General features: G+C 37.6%; 1 protein-coding gene across 1 annotated transcript; it reads right to left on the reverse strand.

Moving 5' to 3' along the window:
• On the reverse strand, positions 1–18,142 carry LOC139144646 (T-complex protein 1 subunit zeta-like). The gene is made up of 12 exons (XM_070715356.1): positions 17,972–18,142; positions 14,513–14,576; positions 12,383–12,517; positions 10,961–11,134; positions 10,335–10,549; positions 9,543–9,702; positions 7,817–7,899; positions 6,540–6,636; positions 5,855–6,002; positions 3,142–3,378; positions 1,737–1,809; positions 1–710 (listed from the first exon to the last, which is right to left on the reverse strand). The coding sequence occupies exons 1-12, from the start codon at positions 18,109–18,111 to the stop codon at positions 632–634; spliced, it is 1,605 nt and encodes a 534-aa protein (XP_070571457.1). The 5' UTR covers positions 18,112–18,142; the 3' UTR covers positions 1–631.
• Positions 18,143–18,276: the final 134 nt, after the last annotated feature.

An 18,276-nucleotide genomic window follows, 5' to 3' on the forward strand; every position in this document is an offset into this window, starting at 1 on the left:
TTTTCTAACACATATTTTAATATAAACAAAAAGTTGAAAATGAAAAAAAAAACAAAACTTGGGTATGATTAAATCTATACATGTTCTTTTGGGGCCAAGGGACACATTTTTTCATAAAAATGTTCAAAATTTGGGTCAGCATTCCATGAAAGGTTGCACTATCAAGCTGAGCTCCATTTCAATAGTGACAAATCTAGGATTTTAAAGTTGTTTCTGTGAAGGTAATAAAAGTCATACATGATGTGTCAACATCACTGCTCCAGTTTCAGTGTTTCTTGAAATCCTTAACATGTCTTTACACTTTTAAACTGACCAATAAGTTATAGAAGTTTTTTCATCTTGTTGAAAAACATAATAAGGCAAACAAATTTGAAAACAGAATTATATCTGCATATACTTTTGAAAAGACCGCTAGTACATCTAAGAAGCTTGCATTTGTTGTTCTGGTATAACACACAGCACATCATAAATTTACACAATTTGCATTTTTTACCTTGTATAGCTTGACTACACACTACATTAATTTATGAAATCTTTCTTTTAATTTGCAACATTGAGAATTTTTAAGATTGAACAGGAAATTATCTGCAACGTAGCAAGTCTTCTACTGTCTGGTTACCATGGTAACTACCTAGGAATCTCCTTTCAATGATCTCATACCAGCTCTCATGATTTCATCCACAAGCAGTAAGTTACTTGCTATCACAGTGCTGAAAAAAAGAAAATATCTTTATCAGTGATTTCTTGACTTTAAGAAATCAAGTTTAAATATCACATTAACCCTTATACATCAATTGTTTATTTCAAATTCTCTCCTCCAATCAAAGCAAGGATATTTTCTATCTCAACACTAGAAGAAGATAGATTTTTGAATAGATATTGAATCATAGATATGTTTTGGTACTTTGTAACGATAGAGAGACACTTAAATTTCTTAAACCTGAAACATTATTATCCTTGCTAGCCGAAACTTGGGCTGTAAATGATATTTCCTGTCAGTGACTCTAACAAAAATGGCCGCCTGGCGGCCATATTGGATCGTATCACAAAACAAATCGACGTGCATCTGTATGACATATGAAGTAATCCTTGTACCAAGTTTGAATGAAATCGCTTCTTGCATCTCTGAGATATCTGCGTGAACGGACGGACGCACGCACGGACGCACACACGCACGCACGCACGCACGCACGGACACACACACGCACGGACATGACCAAACCTATAAGTCCCCCCGGACGGTGTCCGTGGGGACTAAAAAGACAGAAATTCCTACACTGAGAAATTTTAGGATTTTTCTTAACAAAAAATTGTATGAGGTTATCAACATAAATCTACCATGGTGACATATCCCAGAATTCTCTCTGATTTATATTCTATGAGATCCCTTTGTGAACTATGGAAAATTTCTGCAATACACATGGTACTCTACTTGTATTCGTTTCTCTAAAATCAAACCAACATTCAGGTGTGTCTGACACTGTACAATTTCAATGAAATGGGTTGCATACATTTTACAAAAACATCTTTTGACCATTACTTCACTCAATACAGATGAATGTTTATCAAAGCAACACAGATTCCATAATGATCTCATACTTGTGTTCTTTTATTGGTGAGAGATAAACTGACAATGAACTACTGAGTGATGACCTACATTGTATATCAGTCACAACAATGAATGAATGATTAACAAGTCACAAATATCTGTCAATCTTAGTGACATGTGTACTTACCAGGAATGTAATAACTGTTTTTTCACACAGTAGTTATCCCATATACCAGAATCAGCTGGAATCAAAGCTTCACCTAACAAACAGAAGACAATAGGAACAGTGTTAGTTTTGGGAAAAATGTGTGTTTTGTATCATTGTTGGAAGCTTTTCATAACAGATGACTGTAGGAAGTCAGAATGACAACAAGAGTAACAACATGATTTACTTTTGTATTCAGGAAATACAGATACAAGACTACTTTGTTGTGTGCTCATTTGCTTAAAGCCTGGTGCGAACTTAAAGCCGCACTTTTCAATCCCAGGTTCTCACATTAGTGGAGTTCTCCTCCCATTCAAACACATGGCCAGTATGATGTTTGATTTCTATGACATTAATTACACAAACTGACCTCAACCTTTTGTCAAATTTTGCTAATCCTGCAAACAGAGTTTATGCAAGCTTTTGATTGACGGTCAGTTCAAATTGCCAACAGTCATTGATTCCCCGCCACAAACGCTAAAATTTCCTAAAAAAATGTCTTCCTGTTGCGTTAGACATCGAATATAATCACAGAGTTTGATCGGCAGCAACTTCACGCTGACCGCTTGGCAGTCTGTCTGTGTTTTTGTGGCCGGGGAAAACTAAAAAGTGGCATTTTCTGGAGCGTGTGCCCGCGTGTTGCCTGTTTGGTGTCCACTTACACAATGAACGCCGCCATACCTTGGCGTCCTTTTAAAGGGAGGCTCCGCCTTTAATAAAAAAATCTAGCAACATATTTGTATAACGATTGCAATTTAAAAAGAGAACAAAAGACAGAAACACCTCATAATCTTCTGAACACCATAGTTAATCCTGATCCCGGGCCTTTTCGAGCCGGGGTTTAAACAGGAAGTTACAGGACCGTGGGTGCACAATAGGGGGATTACTGATGACACAGCCATTTGTATACACTGGGCGGGAGTTTTTGAATTCTCATAGCATCTCTTTGACTGTATGATAGATAAATTGAATAATCACGATGGGCACTCTCGAGACATATGCAAAGAGGGGTCAAATGGTTGTACAGGGAACAAATTTTAAAACACATGCATTCTCAGACAAAAAACCAGAACATTTTTTCAGTTTATTTTCGACTATAGTCACTATATATTCACAGACCTCATATGCAAGATTCAATGGCAATGAGTGCCTGAAACATAGCTCATTTATTGGATCCTGAGACCAAACATGGCACATCCGATCAGTAGCGTGGCTTTTTCATATTTGCATAGATTTACGATAATCGGGGTTTTATAGGGGAAGTTCCTGTTTAAGTGACTTCACAAATATTACCCTCTTGAAATTTCATGAAAATCTTTGTTTACAGAAAAATTTTAGCACATTTTATAATGATACCCTATGCATCTTTAAACTGAAGTCATCTTACCTGAATTGACATCAAGACCAACAGGTTGGTTGGTTTCGCTATACTCTTCCTGAAGTTTGACAATTGATTCTTGAGGGTCAAGCCCAGAATTCTGTGCCAGAACTTTTGGAATAACAAGCAAGGCATCGGCAAATGCCTGAACACCTAACCTAGCCCGTCCCTTGACTGTCTCCTTGTGTTTCATCAATGCACTATGAACAGCTATTTCAAATGCACCAGCTCCAGCTACAACAGCGGCTGTAGGTATAAGGAGAGGTAAAGCAAAGATATTGTCAATGATGCGCCACTTGTCAAAAAGTATTTTGAATCAATATGAATTTATGAGAAACAAGTAAATTCAATTGTGACTTTCTCTCTCAGTGTACTTTATCATTTTATTCTGTGTCCTTTATTGCATACAGTGTAGTTCCAATTTTTATAATGAAACCTAAGATGAAAGTCAAATTTCCATGATTTGCACAGACAATAACATCATTATTATTATTGTACTGGTCACCGTTTGATTTTAAAGACTACTTCCCCTATAGAAACTGTCATCAGAGAAGTATAGATTTCAAAATGCAAGCATGAACTTGATGATTCATTGTAATTGGGAATGGTGTGTCTGATATGTAGGTCTGTCTGGCTTCACAATGAAAAGAAGATACCACATCAAATTAAGGATAAAATAATTGATCTGTTCTAATTTTAGGTCTCTCACAAAAAATTATGCGGTGACAAGATTTTTTGCTTACTTAAGTTCATACCATTGAACTACAAACATGAAAATAACAAAACAGGAATGTTTATGGTACTAATGCACTGTAATAAGATGACATCTCAATGATCCACAAATGTACATACAGGGCATACATGTAATTCTACAGTTGACACATGTAATTCTACAGTTGATACGTTAAACATTCACTGCTGTGCAATGAGCACTCTTCTTTTATATTTTTCTTTCAAAACAAACACAAGGGAAAAACTGACATCTAGATTAAGTCTCATGTGGATTAGAAAGAAGACTTTTCATTTTTGGTCTAATACTTAGATGGTATTCATTAGGACTGATGCTGTGCTTTCATAGATAACACTTTTGTATTCATTTAATTACGGTATGTATCCGACAGACTACTGATGGCACTGCTCGCCAGTCTTCAAAACAGCGCCCTCATGCATCAACAGAATGCATGCTATACTCAAGCTAATGTTACATATGTTATATCACCGTCCCTCCACCCAACGGTCTGGAAACGCGACATGTGGGCTATTGTTTAAAGGTGTTAATTGCTCTACCGTTGATACGAAGCGCGTTACGGATGTAAATGCTTGCTTGGGGACGCCATCAGTAGCGTTTGGCAACATCTTGCGGTGCAGAGTATTTTTATTTATTGTCATGTCTTTGCTCCTCAGGTAACTTTGTTACCATAGCCAGGATTTCTGCTACAACTGAGAAACTGTGTTTATTGAGAGTAATTTCTTTTTAGATTTTCGTCTATGATTTTCCGTGTTTTTCCGTCGAATTTTCACCCACCAAATTTGACCTCGCTTGGTAGGAAGAGGCACCTTATAGTACGAAAGTTTTCCCCCTTTCACTTGTAGAAATAAGAAGAAATTGAAACGACTTTGCCGTGATCAATCAGCAATGGGGATTTTAAAATTGGTAGTATGCGTTTTTTTGTCGTTTATTCTGTTCTGTTGTAGAAAACACCTGAGTTTTCGACTATGCATTTGTTGTTAAAAATCAAGATGGCGGCCACCGTACATCGGCCATGCGTTTTTTGAACACCGAAAAATTGCCAATCAACCCGTAAAATTCCCCGTGAATTTTGACTTGCGAGGTGTATACCTTCCTAAAAGTTTATTTTCTAGAATCGATTTTCATTTGAACATTACTCAAAATTTATGCTTTCGATGTTTCGGAATGCTGTTGAGTTTGCCGCGACGCCATTTTGAACTTTGATCGCGCACGCTGGTTCTTCGGTCGCTAAGTTTTTTTCCTCCCTTCCATGTTTGAATCTAATCTAACTCAGCATATTTCAGTTATTGAACATTAAATTTACGATATTTTACAAATGGTGAGACACTTATTTTGATGTTATTTCTTCCGAAACGATGATTTTTGGGATAGTGATTTTGTTTGTGTCTTTGTTTATCCGTTTTAGGACTTAGGGGTACAGTCGCGTACAGTCGTCTGGCCGCGATTCCTTGCAAGCTCAATCTGTTTTGGAGGCCAAAAGAGTACGCAACAGCTTTGAAAAGAAATGAATTTTTATGTGTAAAAATGTGAAAGAACCTTGAGGCTCCCACCTCAATATCGAAACGTTTGTGTTACAATATCGACAAGTTTATTCAGCAAAATCGCTGTAGTGAATAGCACAGTGCATTCTGGTCACTTTGGTTAAAATAAGCATATTTTTCATGCAAATTCACGTACTTGTCACCTTTAAGGTGTCAGAGATTCAAGGATTTTTTGTAATTGATATGTTTACCCGTAACGCCCATCGGAACAAAGCAACAGGAGCTGTTTCCAGACCGGTGGGTGGAGGGACGGTGGTTATATTAACAGTTACATTATTATCAAATAATCATTTCAAATCAATTTCAATCTGTGTGTGAAACTTTGTCTCAAACTTTATACATATGCATACACACACTGAACATGATTGCATGCACAGCTTACAGTAGACTGAAGCACTTAGGAGCTAAAGATAGGAGGGTGTGTTCTTACCATCTTCAATTGCATTTTTGACAGCTCTTAGGCCATCATGTACAGCATCATTGATTTGGGTCAAAGTGTGTGAATTAGGTCCTTTGATTAAGATGGTTACTGATTGAGGATTCTTGCAATCTTCAATGAAGGTGTATTTATCTTCACCCTGTAAGTAAACACATGAAACATGTTGAATTTTCCATAACTGACATTGCAGTGTTGAATTGTGAAGACACTGAATTATTTTTCATTGATAACATCTGTGAAGTAGCTGTTTTAATAGATCAACGGTCTATTTAGTGAAAGTATAACTTTCTCTTCAGGAACAATGAGTCGTGCAACGTCCGGTATTTCAGCATTCTGGAACTGAGTATGTCATTGCACGCTGCACTAATATTCAGTTTCCTGGGACCAAGTATGAGACCATTGTACAGTACACTCATATTCAGTGTCCTGGGAGACAGAATGAGACAATTGTATACTACACACATATTCAATGTTCTGGGACTGAGAGTTTGGCTATTGCACACTGCACTAAAATTCAGTGTCTTGGGACAAAGTATGAAGCCATTGTACACTACACTCATATTCAATATTGTGAGCATTGTGTTGAAATAAACTTTGATTCAACTGGCAATTAGAATGATGGAAATACCAACTCAACTATATAGTGTAGGCAATGTTGGCTGTGTGAAGTACTTACCAGGACGTGTTCATAGACAGATCCAGCATAGCCTAGATTATCAGCTGTCATACCTTCAACGGAATTCATAGCCATTCCTCCACATGCAAGAGTCAGTCTGAGTAATGCACAAATAACACAAATTATTCATTTTATAAACAAACCAAGAGATTTATCTTGCTGAGTGGTCTTGATTTTTTTCTAACGATCATCTTATCTACAGATTGTGTCTGTGGACTTGTTACCATGGGAATTTAAATGAGGTGGTTGGAAAGGCTATTTTTGCATCAATTCTTTTCTCAGAGTTAATGTCAAGTTTCAAGTGTTAGAATCAAGATATTTTGTTCAAATTTTCAGGATAACTCCCTTAGTTAATATTTTCTCCAAAGAATATAAAAATTGTATATTTGCAGCCATGATTTTGAAATATGACACCAGTAAATATTAAAATTCAATTTTTCATATTTTTTTTACATATTTGAATTTAATAATAATTGGATAGTATTAATATTACCAAATTAGTTATAAATATGTTGAACACTATTATTGTAAGATTTGTACGGCAGGATTTGTAAATAAAATTTGTTTTTATGATTTTACATGGGTTTATATATCAAAAAATTATTAAAAATTCTTTCAAATTTCAAAATGTGATTTTTCAAAAAGTACTTCAAATACAGGAAAATTGTGCCGTACAAATCTTATCTGTAACCTTGTTAATAGGCTGTAAAAATTCCATGTTCATATCTCATTTCAAAGTTGGATTAAATTGGTATACAATTATGTAGGAAAACTGTTATTCTGTCAAAAATGTTGAAAACAAGCCATATTTGCACCCCTCTTTTGAAGTCATAGAGCAGTTTTTTTTGGTTAATCTCACTTTTGACACCTCTTTGACACTCAAAGAATCTAAAAATGCATTTACAATAGCAGTCACTCACTCTGAATGCCAGCACCGCCTTGTCAAACTTTCCTGAAAAACAGCAAATAATGACTTTCCCTTTTCAAACATTTTATTAAAAGCTAGGGGACCTCTACCATAGTTAATACACTAAGGACTCCCCAACTTCTTCTTATTTGGTCAGTTTTTCAGAAGTTTTAACAGGCTATAACTCTGTAATGCCTTTGTGCCCAAATGTCTAGTTTTTTTTATTCCACAGAGAATGTTGACTACTTTTATATTTTAATAGTTTTGTTGAAATTTATAACTGACGCTCTAGCCTTTCCAACCACCTTAAATGATAATGATATTTTATTGAAATATTGCATTTTTCAAACATCAGAAGCGGTATATTTACCTTTCCATGTTTCTTCTCTTTGCACGTCTCAATGCAACGATGCCTTCCTTGGCTAACATATCAAGAGACAATGGATCAATACCCTGCAAGGAAAACACCATCAAAATGGATAAATATCCACCAATGGAAACCACACCGTTACAGAATTTTATGTTAGTAGTAGATATCAGATAGATAGATATCAGTCTCAATGCAACGATGCCTTCCTTGGCTAACATATCAAGAGACAATGGATCAATACCCTGCAAGGAAAACACCATCAAAATGGATAAATATCCACCAATGGAAACCACACCATTACAGAATTTTATGTTAGTAGTAGATATCAGATAGATAGATATCAGTCTCAATGCAACGATGCCTTCCTTGGCTAACATATCAAGAGACAATGGATCAATACCCTGCAAGGAAAACACCATCAAAATGGATAAATATCTACCAATGGAAACCACACCATTACAGAATTTTATGTTAGTAGTAGATATCAGATAGATAGATATCAGTCTCAATGCAACGATGCCTTCCTTGGCTAACATATCAAGAGACAATGGATCAATACCCTGCAAGGAAAACACCATCAAAATGGATAAATATCCACCAATGGAAACCACACCATTACAGAATTTTATGTTAGTAGTAGATATCAGATAGATAGATATCAGTCTCAATGCAACGATGCCTTCCTTGGCTAACATATCAAGAGACAATGGATCAATACCCTGCAAGGAAACATCAAAATGGATAAATATCTACCAATGGAAACCACACCATTACAGAATTTTATGTTAGTAGTAGATATCAGATAGATAGATATCAGTCTCAATGCAACGATGCCTTCCTTGGCTAACATATCAAGAGACAATGGATCAATACCCTGCAAGGAAAACACCATCAAAATGGATAAATATCTACCAATGGAAACCACATCATTACAGAATATAAAGAAGTGCCTTCTGTATATTGAGAAGTGAACCTCCTAGAATACTGTCACATTGAATTGTGACAATCACTCAGTCCAATCAAAGTGTTCTTAGACTTGTGAAAATATGGAATTAAAATTGCCAAACTGGTGACAGGTGGGAAGTAAACTTGAACAGTTCCTACAGATTTATGAACTTTATGTTAGTAGTAGATATCAGACCCAAGTTTCTCCACCAGGGGATCTGAAGGGTTGACCAACTCCCCTGTATTTTGCATAGTATATTGATATGTTAATAACAATACAATAGAAGACATTTCTATAACAAAAGAATATGTAAATTGTACATTGTTATTTTAATAGATCACCCCCATCTTTTTTAAAGCTGTGTAGAACACTGCAACTACTTTCACCTTAGTTTCTTTGTGGTAGCTGTAAACGGTCAACTATCAAATGCAGTGATAAGTTTACCTCAGGGTGTCTGAATTACAACACCACCAGTTTACTTGCTTTCTTGTGACATGTATAAAGTTGTCTGAGCCCATTTAGGATTTCGTGGAAATTTCTTTGCATTAGTGTTCTATATCAATATATGTAATATTTGAATTATTGAGTCACAGAGAACTTTGTGTGAGTGATGCATCAATGTGGCATAGAGGCATGCAGAGATCAACAAACCAAGGAATACTGACAATGATCACTATGTTGGTGGATGATGAAAGCTTTCACAAACATACACATAAGTTTATTTGGAATTTTCATCATTAGAGCAAAGAAAACATGAAGATGTCAGATGCGAGAGTTTACCTTTTGATTAATGACGACAAATCCTTTGTCATTTCCTTCACACACTTTTTGTTTCAGTTCAATGACCTTTCTGACTTTGGAATCAGTGAATGCTCTTTCTGCTTGGACAAGTTTCTCTCGTTCAGCGGCAGACTTGTAGAAGAAACCTGCATTGACCTCACTGAGGTCAGGGAAAAAACACCACTATTTAATATCTTTGTCATCTTGCAAAGTCCTTTTTATATGTGATTTGTGAAAACTTGCCCAGGATAAGTAATTTTTAGAAAGGAATTGTTGGTGTACTTGAGATTTTACTTTACTTCATATGGATTACTTCACCAGTAATTATTCGATTTTGACCTACATCTGATCATAATGTCATGATGCTGGGCACAGCTTGTTCATTTCTTTGCATTTTGTGAAAACATTAGTAACATGCTGTGGTACAATGTAAATCCACAGTTGTCCACCCAACTGACAAACAATTGATTACTAAGTTAGAGTCAGTAATTGACAATCTACAGAAGCTAGTTTTTTGATGCAGAAATGATTTTCTCTCATATTTCTTTGCTGTCAAAATAAAACTGAAACAGAATAGTCAGCAGATGTGGTTTGTTTTTAGAGTTGGACTATACATTAACATGTTTCAGTGTATTGATCATTGCAATATCACTGTATACTGATATAAGATCCAACCAGAAACTCGTAGAGTTTTACTGATTAGATACTGGAAACAGAATTTCTCAGAGCAGTCTTGACTGTGGAAAACTGATAATAGTATTGGATAAGTCAATTTATCAATACTTCTCTCACCTCTTTTCATACTCCATAGAAACATTACATGTCAATATATATGCATCAGAAACATGTTTTTTCATGTCAGGGTGTCTTGCTCCATGATCCAACACTAAGCCACGAACTAGACGAGTATCGGTTTCCGTCTTATGTAACATTTTCATGATTTCCACCATGTGTAAGTCAATTGGTTCCTTATCTTTCCTGATGGCAAGGACTGCATCTACTACTACCTGCTCAATGTGACAACAATGTCACAATTATTTTGAGACAATTTCAAACTTGTAGTAATAGTAGCATTTAAGTTCAATGTTCCATCATGGCCTTCTCATTATTCCTTATCTTCAATCAATATTCTTATTTCACTTTTCAATATAATGTTTAAACATTGAAAACTGTGATATTTCAAATTGACTACAAACTTCAAACTCATCAATATCATTACCATTATGAGAACGAGTTCATCTTGAAATACTCCAGTAAGAACTAGTGAACCCTAACAAAATCAAGGTATATCACATGTACTAAATGGTTTAACTGTTATTTTAAAGCTGCACTTTAAGTCAGGCTATACACTATCCATTGCTTGGTAGTGCTTCAAAAATGATTTTCATATAGACATACATTTTTTCATACAACATTACCTCTGTCAATACATCAGCTAATTCTGCATGTACTTTGGTGCGTAGTGAAGTCCTGGCAACATTGATCAATGTTTCTCGATTTATTTCTAGCGAAACTTTGATTTCATCTAAAACTTGTAAAGCCTTGGTCTTTGCAATTTCAAAGCCTTCAGTTAGAAGTCTAGGATGTACACCCTGGAAAACCAACACAAAATGTAAACACACTTAAGTTATATAAAAATTCTGCACAACAAAATAATCTACGTGCTATCTCATGACATGATATTGGACTGTGTCTTCTAATCACATGATATGGGACTGTCTCATCTAATGACTTGATATGGGACTGTCTCATCTAATGACTTGATATGGGACTGTCTCATCTAATGACTTGATATGGGACTGTCTCATCTAATGACTTGCTATGGGAATGTCTCATCTAATGACTTGCTATGGGAATGTCTCATCTAATGACTTGATATGGATTTGTCTCATCTAATGACTTGATATGGGACTGTCTCATCTAATGACTTGATATGGGACTGTCTCATCTAATGACTTGATATGGGACTGTCTCATCTAATGACTTGATATGGGGATGTCTCATCTAATCACATGATATGGGGATGTCTCATCTAATGACTTGCTCTGGAAATGTCTCATCTAATGACTTGCTATGGGTATGTCTCATCTAATGACTTGATACGGGACTGTCTCATCTAATGACTTGATATGGGACTGTCTCATCTAATGACTTGATATGGGGATGTCTCATCTAATCACATGATATGGGGATGTCTCATCTAATGACTTGCTCTGGAAATGTCTCATCTAATGACTTGCTATGGGTATGTCTCATCTAATCACATGATATGGGACTGTCTCATCTAATGACTTGGCTACGGGACTGTCTCATCTAATGACTTGATATGGGAACATCTCATCTAATGACTTGCTACGAAAATGTCTCATCTAATGACTTGCTACGGGACTGTCTCATCTAATGACTTGCTACGGAAATGTCTTTCCAATGACTTGCTACGGGACTGTCTCATCTAATGACTCGATATCATATGGGAATGTCTCATCTAATGACTTGCTACGGGACTGTCTCATCTACTGACTTGCTATGGAAATGTCTCATCTGATGACTTGGCTACGGGACTGTCTAATCTAATGACTTGATATGGAAATGTTTCATCTAATGACTTGATATGGGAACGTCTCATCTAATGACTTGATATTAAACTGACTTGGCAATGGACTAAAATCAAATAAGAGTCCAGAAATTATTAGATTATCTTGGAAACAAAGAATTCTGTGTTCAACACAAGTGGTTGATGCAATTAATTTCACAGCAGTAAGTATGGAATAGACACAATCTGTGCAAATAAGCCTTTTACAGTAATAATGTACATCAAATTTCATGAAATCAAAGTTTACCTCAGACACATAGAGATCAGCTTGTTTAAGTAATTCTCCAATGATAAGAACATTTGATGTTGTACCATCTCCTGTGATGTCATCCTGGGCTGTTGCTACTTTGGCTATCAATGAAGCCGTAGGATGCTGAATTTGCTGTGTAAAGTCAACAAATGTAAAGTTAACGCTTGCATACACTTCACCCCTGCTGATGCAAATCATTACAATCTTTCACATTCTTACTTTCTGTCAAAAATAATCACAAACTGCCACTCAAGAAAACAGCAAACGTTGATTTGAAATATAAACAAAACAGTATCAGAGACTCTCTGGAGTAACATTATAGTATGTAATGAAAAATGTTCATACGGTGTATGTTTCATTCATAGTCATCTGTTCAGCGTTCTCACCAGGCCGCGATTCCGCGACATTCTCGCGTATTTTTCTGTTTTGTCGCGGATTTCTTGGGCGTGCGTGCCAATAGTGGCGCGCCTTTGAAATTATAAACTTTCGTGATGCCAGCCGTACGGCGCGGCCGGTCGTATCATACAGCCAATACTTCTCACCATGGACGTAAATGATTGACGCGAGTAATTACACTTCCTGGTTGAAACCGAGGCAATCTGGAGGCAATACCCGTCAGAGGGCGTACTTAAGCCACAGTCACTTGTGATTCGATACATGATGGCCGATGTGTGGATGCATTATCATTACGTATACCACACAGCGGCCGTCGTGTATTGAACCACACGAGACTGTGGTAGTCTGATGCACTGGACGTGGTGTTCGCCTTCATGCATACCGGTACATGTCCACGGAATTCGCGGAAGCTGGAGGCGTCATGGGCACGATAAATATTTTCATAGGCTACGACAACGATAATCCGAACTACGAAAACACAAGAATGTAAAGCTTGTATATCCCTAAGGAATTACATGAATATTTTTCGAAAACAACGAACTCGAAGCTGGTAGCATTATACTGTGAGTTCCGCATGGCAACCAGGGTCTTGACGGAACGACGTTATAGTGTTCGTGCCGTTGAGATTCAGTGAATTTTTGTTCTCGAAAAATAACGCAACTTTGTCTGAGATAATTTTTAGGTCTTTGCTATGTTTGGAATCATGTATAAACTTCGCGGGAGATACGTGTTGTGTGATGTTATCAGGCATTTGCTCCGTTCCTCGCCCACGTGACCTAGTACCTACGACTGGAAAGGATCGACAACTGGCCCACTGCCGATTGATGATATTATTCCAAAAGTAGTTCCGAGGTTTAAATGTGGAATAGTTGGAGGAAAGTTCTCTTATTATGCAAACAATTATCAATTCTTGGCTTGCGCATGTGATAAGTATATTATTCCAGGCGAACTTATACGTGAGAACATGGCGTCTTTTTCCATGCTCAATCAATTGACAAAATTTGTAGCCTTGGCTGGCGACCAAAATTTCACGTCAAAAGTTGATGATTGTTTACAAACATCATAGGGATATGTTCCTGATCTAAATAAATGCTGACTTGGCCTATTCCTTCTGCTGGTTGTGAAAGGGGGTTTAGTGTGCGAAAAAAAAGTAACTCATGACAGGAATCAACTGGGAGCTCAACGACTGGACACTCCAGCAACTACTGTTATTGTAGAGGGCCCCGAATGGACTTTCACACTGGAAAGAACGAAAGTCCCATAGACTTTTCATTAAAAGGCACTGATATTCAATATCAGTTGATATTTTCACCGAATGTTCACAAAAAAGTTGTTAAGTTGAATGAGTTGTTGAGTCCTTTATTTTTTCCATGCATAGAATAAGGTTCGTATTTGCAGTTTGACTTTTTTAACATATTTATATATTGTCTCACAAAAATCATCCGTTGTCCCGCTTTTTTTTTGTCAGCGGGACAAAATGTCCCACAAAATTTTTTTTCTGGTGAGAACACTGTCTGTTGTCTGGTTAAAGGTCCTTGCACTGATCGGTGCTCCGTGACATTGACTATTTACATGATGTTGAAAAGTTGTTTTCTGTCATTCACTGATAAAAACTCTGCTCCTTCTAAGGTTTCTGACTGTTATGCACAAAAGGAGAATTCAAAGAAATGTGAATCACAGATATGAAGATGAATTACTGTTGACACATTAATGTGTATGTAACCGACTTACCATTTCATGTAGCAGTACATTCCCATCCTTTGTAAGTTTGATGTCACCACTACCCGATACAAGCCTAACATGGAGAAGAACGTACATATACTGTTGTTAGAATTACCTATATCAGTACACTGGTTGTATTTGAGCTCTGTGTAAACAGGCATCAAAAATCATTTATGTCAATCGTACAATAATTTGTCAATCACGCTAGGAAAGCCTTCAGAACTCGCAGTTACGCCATACTGTTCAATTAATAGCAACTGATATGACAAAGCAGTTTTAACCCTTTTCCTGCCAAGTTGGTGAAAATCCGCTCAAAATTCAGTGTAGCCAGAATCTAAGCACTGGTGGCTGTTATCCTGCCAACTCGGTGGAAATCAAGCTGTTTTTCGGTACCCCGTTTCCTGCCAAGGCGACGGCACTACGTTGTGCTATCCCCTGTGCGTTTAGGGGTCATCAGAGGACAGGTTTTCTGACAAGGAACGCCTTTTCCCCTCGAAATGGGTTCGCAGGGAGTCGAATGACAGGGAAAGGTGCAGGAACCTGTCCGCCAGTCCCCCACACCTGAGGGGGGCTGTTTTTGTTTTTTTTACCGCTTTTCAGCCGACTTGGCAGGATAGCATGGTGACATTTTCTGGCAGAGTTGGACGTACTTGGCTACCTGTCACTTTACAGATTGCTGCCGAACTTGACCAACTCAGCAATGCTAATCTAAAAGGCTAGCGCTTGCAAATGACTTGGCAGATGGTGCCAATGGTGCAAGACGAAAGTCACTTATTCAGTTGTGCGTGACTGAAAATGAGAACATATTTTTGATATTTTTGATATTTTTGAGCAGGGACTGCTTTTGTTATGCAAACCAGCTAGCTGTACAATAGCAGCCAGGCATGGGGAGACGTTGATGGCTAGAACAATGGAAGCATTTTGGTGTTGTACCCGTGCATTGCATAAGTGAGACTAACAACTTGGGTGTAGTGGCTGGTTATCACTGGTTACAGCTGCAGCCCAAGCCATGACGGTACAAATCTGTACCTGACTGTGGACTGCTTGATTAAGTCGGTAATGAACGGTAACACTCCTAAGCCAACTCCCAAACGATCTGGCTAAACCACGTGGAAGCTGTGCCTCAATGGCTCAGCCATGTCGTTAGTACAACAGCAAAAACGTAGTTTTTGTGCTACACTGCCAAGTCGTTGAAGGTACGTATTCAATTGACCCTACCCTGGGGAAACAGGACAGGTTTGCCGGTGCTGCCGCACCCCCAGGACAACCTCCAGGGTCTCTGACTAACAGATGAGCGAGGTGATGTTTGTGCCAAGCTGACATGCGCAATACTGAAGGAGCTTATTTCCGAAAAAGTAAGCATGAAACGGCAATAAAATGACACACCCCTGGGGCAAACAAAGCCGGTAACCTCAATTTTTTTCTGCAGTAACCCTTGAGCACCTTCCCCTGTCTACGGGCATGTAGAAATTATTGAAGTCTAACACGTATAAGTAGGGCTAAAACTACCCTGAAAATGGGCGGTTTCTGCCAAAAAGCCTGGCAGGATAACGCGCAGGAGAGCCAATCTTTTGCAGGCACATATTATGGGGCGGTTTTCTACTGACTTGGCAGGATGGCGGGCAAAGGGGCTCGGCAGGAAAAGGGTTAAGCAGAGAGCTTATTGAGTCTGATGTTGTTATAGTCTGTCAAATGTTGCTGCAAAGTAATTTATGTTTAAGATTAAAATGGTAAATTTGGAAACAAAGTACAATTATGGCATCCTTGAATGCATTACTTGGGGTATAACAAAGCACAAAATATTATTGCTGATTTTTCTTCAGAATAGGAAATTCAGCAACACTTGATGTTGAAATTGAAAAGCATTGTGCGGGAATTGTTAGGTTACAACAGCATAGAATTTACTTGGATGATGGTCTGTGTGACAATTGACATAATGATCACTAATTTAACAAACAATGGATACCCTGTGACATTTGCACTATACACACTGATCTTGGTTTAGGACGGTCATGTCCACAGCAATCATAAATAGGTTTAAAAGCTGAGTGTATGTATGGAATTCATTGAAAGCTAGACTCTTTTGAAGATATTTATTGAAAACAATTAGGATATAAATTTGAAATACAAATTTCACATGTTCTTTGATGTAAAATGGGAAAAAACAAGGCAACCAACAACTTCTTTGATGAAGTGATAATCTATTTCCAGTAATGCAGCAGTCAATGTTATCCCAGACACACCCCACCTTAGGCAGGCGATATGGGACAAATGAGGGGGATCAGACTGTGTTTGCCATGAAACTATGCCCCGAGAGAGTGGGGCAATTGCCTCATTTTGATCCCCCTACTCACTTTCACGGACAAGTGCAGAATTTATGAATGTCCCAACAATTGGGGTGCAGGAAATGTAGGGGATTTACTTGTTTTAGGTGGGGATTTTCCAGATTGTCATGCCCCAGGGGGTGGGACATCGACAAATTTCATAAGACTAATTTTCAAATTCCCCACTATGCCCCAAGGTGGGGGGTGACATTGACTTCTGCATAAAACATGCCTAGCAGTGTTCGACATGTAGTTAGCAAGGAACAAAACTGCAAATGTGTGTGGTTATTAACAACAGGCAAAAAAAAGATAATTGGCGCATCTGATTTATGATCAGAATGACATATTTTGTTTGTGATGTACAAATCATTAGTCCATCAGTCGTAACTTCAGTGGTTATCCAGCCAACAGACAATTGAAGTTAATGCATTATGTTTGATGGGCTCCATGGACGAAGTTACAATGACATAAATTGAGGTCTGTATTTCTAATTATATAATTTTACCTGAAATACGACCATTTAGGACAGTGGGTGCTATAGTTTTAAATTGTGGTTGCCTACATTACTTTTACTAGAAGTCTCAAGGGTAACTTTTATTCCATCTTTTCAAATAAGTCTTCGGCATTTTGGGAAGAATTTTGTGAAGCATAAAAATGATGCACACCTCAATCATGTTTTCATATTGAAAACCGTAATTTCATTGCAATACCACGCCCAATCTTCTAGATATAATAGAACACTAGTAATGCATTCGCTACCATAAGTAAGTACATCCTATTATTCTTTATGAAAAAATTATGTTTACTTTCACGAGCATGGAGCCAGAGTTGCTGATCAGCATCAATGACAATGTCAAAGTTGAAGCGCTAGTGTAGGACTGGCCTTATACGATATTCAAAACGTATATTACGAATGATCTACATTTCGTCGATTTATACATGGTTAAATATTCAGAAAGACAACGATGCTATGGGAGAAGTGTAAAAGAAGCAGTATAGTACTGAATCTCAATACTCAACATGCTCAAGTTGGTCTTGGTGAACCACGTGTTTTACGTTCCTTGCTGAGTTCTGCTTCATCATGTCGCCCGTTGCTACATGCACTTCAAACTAAGCCATAGTCACTAACGTGTACAATACTTACATTTTAATGGTGCCCTTTGGTCCAAGATTCGTTTTGAGGACATCTTGTAAACCTCTGGCCGCACTTATATTTATTGCTAGGGCCTGGGCCGCCCTTGCAACTTCGGCTTTTGGGTTCAGCGATTTTATCGCGGATGCCATTTTAGATTCCTCTTGTCAGAGTCACGGTGCTTCACGCGAGACTATGCTAAATATAGTAGGCATAATCCCAGTGTACTCAAATATATCTGTAACAAGACACCAAAACCATTACTTTTAACTAATTTGAAATTTTTGTACCGTAAAGATGTTAAAGAATAATGCAAC

The sequence above is a fragment of the Ptychodera flava genome, chromosome 12 (assembly GCF_041260155.1).
Source record: "Ptychodera flava strain L36383 chromosome 12, AS_Pfla_20210202, whole genome shotgun sequence".
In the NCBI taxonomy this organism is placed as follows: Eukaryota; Metazoa; Hemichordata; class Enteropneusta; family Ptychoderidae; genus Ptychodera; species Ptychodera flava.

Bases quoted from the DNA above. Each gene is read 5' to 3' on its own strand.
- LOC139144646 (XM_070715356.1), bottom strand. From the start codon at position 18,111: ATGGCATCCGCGATAAAATCGCTGAACCCAAAAGCCGAAGTTGCAAGG. The intron at 9,703-10,334 runs GTGAGAGAAGTA...CCCTGACCTCAG, and splicing joins TCTATGGAGTATGAAAAGAG to TGAGGTCAATGCAGGTTTCT. The intron at 711-1,736 runs GTAAGTACACAT...TCTTTTTTTCAG, and splicing joins AAACAGTTATTACATTCCTG to CACTGTGATAGCAAGTAACT.